The 7,500-nt window shown below is 43.9% G+C and overlaps 2 protein-coding genes across 2 annotated transcripts in view; one reads left to right on the top strand and one right to left on the bottom strand.

Moving 5' to 3' along the window:
• Positions 1–244, top strand: part of adat1 (adenosine deaminase tRNA specific 1) — an 8,464-nt gene extending 8,220 nt beyond the window's left edge. The window contains exon 4 of the mRNA XM_072662899.1: positions 1–244. This exon is cut by the window's left edge and continues 564 nt beyond it. The gene's annotated coding sequence lies outside the window, so the exon portion shown is untranslated.
• Positions 245–614: 370 nt separating this feature from the next.
• gabarapl2 (GABA(A) receptor-associated protein like 2) overlaps positions 615–7,500 on the bottom strand; it is an 8,621-nt gene continuing 1,735 nt past the window's right edge. The window contains exons 2-4 of the mRNA XM_072662898.1: positions 6,565–6,620; positions 3,409–3,581; positions 615–795 (exon numbers count right to left, since the gene is read on the bottom strand). Of these exons, the coding sequence (XP_072518999.1) occupies positions 705–795; positions 3,409–3,581; positions 6,565–6,620 (320 nt within the window). The 3' untranslated portion in view covers positions 615–704. The remainder of the gene's footprint in view (positions 796–3,408; positions 3,582–6,564; positions 6,621–7,500) is intronic.

The raw sequence follows: 7,500 nt of genomic DNA, 5'->3' as shown, positions 1-7,500 counted from the left end.
AACAAGGCTAACAAGAAACAGAAGCTCACACTACACCAATTAGCATGGCGTTAACTTTGTTGTCACTGTCCTCAGTGAAGCTTATGTTGGGTTAATACTCACATTCTCGTTACCTGAACTTCCTGTTCCACCTTAAATGATGTAGCATTACATTAAAAGGCATCTGCTGCATTAAAGGACTCCAGAACTGTTACTGTAGGAGGAAATCTAACTGCAGACGTTTAATAAACGTACACAACTCCAATGTTTGTGTGTGTTTTTTTTTTATTGGTTAGGTCATCCAGCTACCTTACCTTTCAAATATTTTTCTTAAATATATTTTTATACAGGGAAAAAAGATAAATTAAAACTTGAAAAGTTATTATTACTGTATATTATCGCTTAAAACAACAATATTAAGCACCTCTAATAATAATAATAATACTGCAATACCATTCACAAAAATATCGCTTAATGGGAGGCTCTAAAGCTACTGTGTTTCATAATAATACGATACAATGTGGCGACACTAGAGGTACGGATGCAGACATTTTTTCATAACTAACGTGAAGAATGGGTCATCCACACTTTCAGACACGTTTATCAAGCAGCACAGTCGCGCTTGTCCCGAGGAAAACATCGGGGAGACGGGAGTGGGCGAGGGATGGTGTGGAAGGGACGGGGTCTATGTAGTTGAAGTGGACGTGGCTGTCGATGCAAAGGCTTTAAAGACCGAAGGTGTTCTCTCCGCTGTAGGCCACGTACAGGAAGCCATCTTCATCTTTCTCTTTTTCATAGAGCTGCCCCATGGTCAGACTGCAACACACACACACACACACACACACACAGCGGTCAGTGGGGTAAAACAGACAAATATCCAATCACCCAAGACTGAATGTCTGGTATGTGCTTCTTTGGTTTATAAGGGCGACAGTCTATTTCCCCCCAATAGAGGGAGAGCAAAACCAAGAGCATTAAGAGTCTCTACTGTCCAGAGAAGACCACAGGATCACCACCCACCTCATTAACAGCAGAACTGAGCACACCAGCCTCAGCCGTAACCGTTACACCCATTATCAATTTATCAAATAAGTACATAAAGACTGTTTAAATAAAGACGGACGCTTGTGGGGGCGTGTCTACAGAGAGGAGACTGGTGACCGTCTAAGTCCAGTGTTTGTTAGCAGCATTAGCCTAGCATCTCCCTCATCATCATGATACATTCTGGTTTTCTTGAGCTGCTCCTTTAAATGAAGCGTCCGGTTCGGAGCTGCTGGTCAGTGTACTGTAATCTCACTGACTCTGATATAATAACCCTGAGCTGTGGTCTCGCTATCAGAGCTTTCTGCCTGCTGCTGAAGGCCGGAGCACGTTTCTGTGAGTTTCTCTGAGGAAACAGTGACTCACACTCACACACACTCACACACACCTCTCGCACGTTAAACTCACTGCTGGCACGAGGGTGAGTGTTGAGTCTGGAGGGAGAGACTGCTCGGCGTTGTGTAATAGACACAGCTCCGGGGCAGGGGGACAAAGGGACGCTTCATTCCTGATCTGAATAACGCCTCACAGTCGGGTCTTTCAGGGCGAGTTTGAGGAAATGAAATTCAGGACAATGATGAAGGGCTGAGGCAGAAGGAAGCGTGTCCTGAATATTCTTTATTGTAGCTGAAGGTTATTACATCATCTCAGATAAACCCTGTTTCTATAAACACGTCTCATTCCTGTCCTACAGCTCCTGTACCGTCACTGTGGGAACAAAAACTCTCATCTCCATTGTAATAAGAATGAATTCTGCCCTGCGGAAGCCCAGGCGTCGCCTTAGGGTACACTCCGTTCAGTTAGACCCTGTATCACATAAGCAACTCACTGTTCGGTTATGGGACGTAACCACTAGGAAGAGGCCTACCCCTCTGGATAGGCTGCGAGAGTGTTTGTACTATGAAAGGCATTATGAAGTGCTGCAGGTGCACTGCGGAACCACGCTAATATGGTCTATATATCCCAATATATGGATATAATGCGTGGTCATTCTGTATTGGCAATATGCTGAATAAGCTTTATTATAACAGTTCTAAGTCATGGGTTCTGTTATACTGCAAACTCACGTTTATGTAATTAATTATGTAACTTGTTTTTCATGAGGGTTTAGAAACCACTGGAATAAACGAGTGATAGTGGAAGGCTGTGCCTGGTGGGAGCGGTTGGCCCCCGTCCTCGCCCACGCACAGTTCCTCGTTTTGGGTTGGGTGGGTTACTGGGACGGCTGTCTCTTATGAGGATCGACGGGCTCTCCTGTCCAGTAAGTGGTGAGTAACAGCAGGTCTCATTGTGAAGCTGAAAGCGTTCTGCCAGGTATGACCTTTTTATAAGACCTTTTTATACGGAATCTGACGATCCTCCCTTTGATTCAAAATCCATTTTTACAGGAGAAGGAAGAACACCTGCCGCTCATCAAAGTCAACCCGGCCCCTAACCTGACCTCTGATCTTCTTACTTCTTCTCATAGTGACTCGTCAGATCCTCTGAGCTCTAAGCTGCTGTTTTCAGTGTAAACGTAACGAGCGGTTCTGTAACGGCGGATAACAGACGTCCGCGCTGGATAGCGTCGCCGAGCGAAGACGGAGAGGGAAAGAGGACAGGTATGCTTTCAGGGACTGACGGGTGGCCGCGGCATCACTGGGGATCAAACCTGCAACCTCCAGATGTTCACACAGATTAAGGAGCAGCTGGCCGTTTCAAACAGCGCAGAACAAGCAATAAAAACAGAGGCAGTTCTGATCCACTGAGCTGGAGGCCGTCGCTAAACCCTTGTAGCAATTAAAGCAGTCCAGCATGAGGAATTCATTCTGCGCCCATTAGAAACCAAACATAAACGAAATACAGTTGTTTTGTTTGCTACCATTAATAATAATAATAATAATAATAATAACGATGATACATTCGTTACTGTTTGACCCACCCGTTATAAAATTTGACCAATTTTGCCACCCATGAAAAGTGGCTTCCCCTTTCTCAGTTCTGATTGGCCCATAAAGTATAAATCCTAAATAATAAGTATTGTGTTTTTTTAATTGGGTGAATAATCACTGTGAGCTGCTGGTCATTTAGCCTGTGTGTGTTTTTACCTGCTGGAACAGAAAGTCCAGCACCATCTCAGGTGATTCCTTCACATTCACCCTATCACACGTTAAGTGTTCCTGCCTTTATAAAATTCATTAGAAGGATTTTATTGATCTTAATGTTTTTATCAATGTTGGTTTGTGGGTTGTGTGTTTGCAGATTTAAGCCTGTGCTGTTTATTTCGTTTAGGTTAGGGCTCTGAATGATGTCCTTGTTCTGAGCTGCGTTCTCTTCATGATCCGTCTCAGCAGTTTTCATCATCGTAAATAAAAGAACAGGCCTGAAACAGCCCGGGTTCGAGCTCACCTCGACTGAGGGACAGTTTTGTCGACAAAAAGGAAGATGGCTTTCTCTGAGGGCAGCTGGATTCGTTTCCTGATGATCCACATGAACTGAGCCACCGTGATGTCAGAGGGGACGAGATACTTCCGCTTATCGATGTCCACGATCTGAGAGCCAGACACCTTCTCTACGATAACCTACACACACACACACACACACACACACACACACACACGCACACAATCACAAATTAACCAGACAGACAGAGGTTATGAGCTAAAATGTAACCAGTGCAGCTGTAGATCATGATGAAGCTAATCAGCTAATGCTAACACTGGAGCTAATCAGTCATGCTGTGTTTAAACTACAAACACTACAAACACTACAAACACTACAAACACTACACTTCAATAATGTAGAATAAATATGTATCAGTCCAGAATTCACATCATAGAAACAGAGCTTTTCTAGTTCTAACTGGCTGCGCCGGATCAGATCGGACGGTACTTAGGCTGGGTCAGCAGGAGAGAGGCTAGCTCAGAACATCCCCAGCCTTATCCCGAATATAAGATTCACTACATGTCCAAATGTTTGTGGACGCCCCTTCTAATAAATGCATTCAGCTACTTTAAGCTGCACCCATTGCTGACACAGATGTGCAAATGCACACACACAGCTATTGGCACCATGCTGCCTAATGCCAGGAGTGGGCTAGAGGGGTATAAAGCCCCCCAGCATTGAGGAGCTGTGGAGCAGTGGAAGAGCTGTGTTCTCTGGAATGATGATGGTGGAGGAGCTCCATCCAGTACTTTTGGATGAGTTGGGGATGATGAGGTGGGGTGGTGATCATCATCCAACATCCTGAGGGGAGTGTGTGATGATTTAGCGCTGCAGTTAGAGATAAGTTCTGATTAAGAGTTAGCTACATTAGCCTCCAGGGCAAAGCTAAAGAAGCAGACGTGTCTTGGCGTCTCGACAACACTCCAGTGGGAATTAGGTTTCTGACTGAAAGGAGGCGGTGCGAGTCGAGAGCCAGTGCGCTATACTCCCACTGGGAGAGCGGAATTCATCCGGATCAGCGCTGAGAGACGGGCCTGCGCTAGCGGAGCAGGGCTTCCTGCACTGTGGAACTCGTTCAGGTGTCCGTTTTCAGGCTGAATGAGGAGCACACTGAGGAGCCCCTCACTGGGCCCTTTGTTAGCGCTGCAGGGCAGAAGGTCTTCAGCGTGCATTAATTACAGCTCTGACTGCAGACAAAAGCCGCCCTACACCCCTTATCAAAGCAGGGCGTTTAAGTGGGGAGTGTTCCCAGGTAACTGAAGGAGGTATTGTACTTTGGGAATATGATACGCCTCTGTGCTCTCTGGGTAAATATATGTTCATCTCCCAACCTAAACGACTCACGGTAGAGTTTCTGTAAGGGGTATTGTGTAACAGGCCTGAACAGACCTCTGAATTCATCTCAGACTTATACAGTCACGTGTCATCGCCCATATAAGGAGCTCCACCTGTAGGAAACACACACACTCCAAACCCCATCCTCACAACTGCATACAACTGACCCCCCTGAAATACCCCAAACACACCAGTGACACCATATACACCGAGGAGGAGGAGCTACAGTCTCTCATTAGGGTGAATATTAATAACGCTCTAAATGTAGGTATTGTGATATACACTGAGGAGGCGGAGCTACAGTCTCTCATTAGGGTGAATATTAATAACTCTAAATGTAGGTATTGTGATATACACTGAGGAGGAGGAGCTACAGTCTCTCATTAGGGTGAATATTAATAACGCTCTAAATGTAGGTATTGTGATATACACTGAGGAGGAGGAGCTACAGTCTCTCATTAGGGTGAATATTAATAACGCTCTAAATGTAGGTATTGTGATATACACTGAGGAGGAGGAGCTACAGTCTCTCATTAGGGTGAATATTAATAACGCTCTAAATGTAGGTATTGTGATATACACTGAGGAGGAGGAGCTACAGTCTCTCATTAGGGTGAATATTAATAACTCTAAATGTAGGTATTGTGATATACACTGAGGAGGCGGAGCTACAGTCTCTCATTAGGATGAATATTAATAACGCTCTAAATGTAGGTATTGTGATATACACTGAGGAGGAGGAGCTACAGTCTCTCATTAGGGTGAATATTAATAACGCTCTAAATGTAGGTATTGTGATATACACTGAGGAGGCGGAGCTACAGTCTCATTAGGGTGAATATTAATAACGCTCTAAATGTAGGTATTGTGATATACACTGAGGAGGAGGAGCTACAGTCTCTCATTAGGATGAATATTAATAACTCTAAATGTAGGTATTGTGATATACACTGAGGAGGCGGAGCTACAGTCTCTCATTAGGATGAATATTAATAACGCTCTAAATGTAGGTATTGTGATATACACTGAGGAGGAGGAGCTACAGTCTCTCATTAGGGTGAATATTAATAACGCTCTAAATGTAGGTATTGTGATATACACCGAGGAGGAGGAGCTACAGTCTCTCATTAGGGTGAATATTAATAACGCTCTTAATGTAGGTATTGTGATATACACTGAGGAGGAGGAGCTACAGTCTCTCATTAGGGTGAATATTAATAACTCTAAATGTAGGTATTGTGATATACACTGAGGAGGAGGAGCTACAGTCTCTCATTAGGGTGAATATTAATAACACTCTAAATGTAGGTATTGTGATATACACTGAGGAGGCGGAGCTACAGTCTCTCATTAAGGTGAATATTAATAACGCTCTAAATGTAGGTATTGTGATATACACTGAGGAGGCGGAGCTACAGTCTCTCATTAGGGTGAATATGAATAACTCTCTAAATGTAGGTATTGTGATATACACTGAGGAGGAGGAGCTACAGTCTCTCATTAGGGTGAATATTAATAACGCTCTAAATGTAGGTATTGTGATATACACTGAGGAGGAGGAGCTACAGTCTCTCATTAGGGTGAATATTAATAACTCTAAATGTAGGTATTGTGATATACACTGAGGAGGCGGAGCTACAGTCTCTCATTAGGGTGAATATGAATAACTCTCTAAATGTAGGTATTGTGATATACACTGAGGAGGCGGAGCTACAGTCTCTCATTAGGGTGAATAGTAATAATGCTCTCTTAAGCCTGGAGACGGTAATTAATATTCATACTCACTGGAACCCTATCAGGGTACTTGTTGCGGATTTTGGCCGACTCCACACACCGGTGCTCTAGAGAGAACAAACAGGAAAACATGATTAGAGTGATCAGAGATTTTGATTGGCCCACACAGGAAGACTCACCTGCAAAACAGCTTGTTTTAAAATTCAGTTTTTGTGATGTCACAAAACTAAAAAAAAGTTTAGGCCCACCCAGTCAGCCTGCTGCAGTTTAGCCCCGCCCATTCAGCCTGCTGCAGTTTAGCCCCGCCCATTCAGCCTGCTGCAGTTTAGCCTTATAAGGAGTGTTTTAACCCAGACTGCTTTTGAATGAGACACAAAACAGGGCAGTCAATCAGCACAGAGCTCATTTAAATAACTCGTACTTAAAGACACAGTCTGTTTAGGTCTAAGCGATAAAGAGAAGCTGGAAAATGGTGTTTAGAAATGAATTAAGATGGTTTTGGGTTTCTACCCCAGACAGGTGCTGTAAGTGGGGCTCGGGCTGTTTAATCCCGTAGGTGAATTTTAATTTCCACTGAAATGAAACAATCTGCCCGTGTTTCAGCTCAGCCCTCTTCAGACACACGTGTAGAAGTTCAGCCAGCGCAGGAACGCTCAGACTGCGAAACCAATTATATTTGCCATGTCTTTCAGGGACTCTATTAAGAACAGGCTGCACTTGAGAGCTCGTCATTAGCCTAGTTTTCTCCCTGTTTGAGGAAGTACTACAGTCTAACAACAGAAAACGCTGTTCACACACTCTTGTAGGAGCACTTAGCTCAAACACTAATGTGCAGGCTCTCAACCCGTCCACTGTAAACATTAAAGAAATCAATACCAGGATACAGTCTGCTAGTCTTAAGCTTTCAGGATCAGAGGGATAAAAGATGACTAATTAAACAGATTAAAGCTGTTAGTCTAAGACCTTCTGCATCTGACAGATAATACA

The sequence above is a fragment of the Salminus brasiliensis genome, chromosome 19 (assembly GCF_030463535.1).
Source record: "Salminus brasiliensis chromosome 19, fSalBra1.hap2, whole genome shotgun sequence".
NCBI classification, from domain to species: domain Eukaryota; kingdom Metazoa; phylum Chordata; class Actinopteri; order Characiformes; family Bryconidae; genus Salminus; species Salminus brasiliensis.
This window is presented reverse-complemented; position numbering and strand designations above follow the sequence as displayed.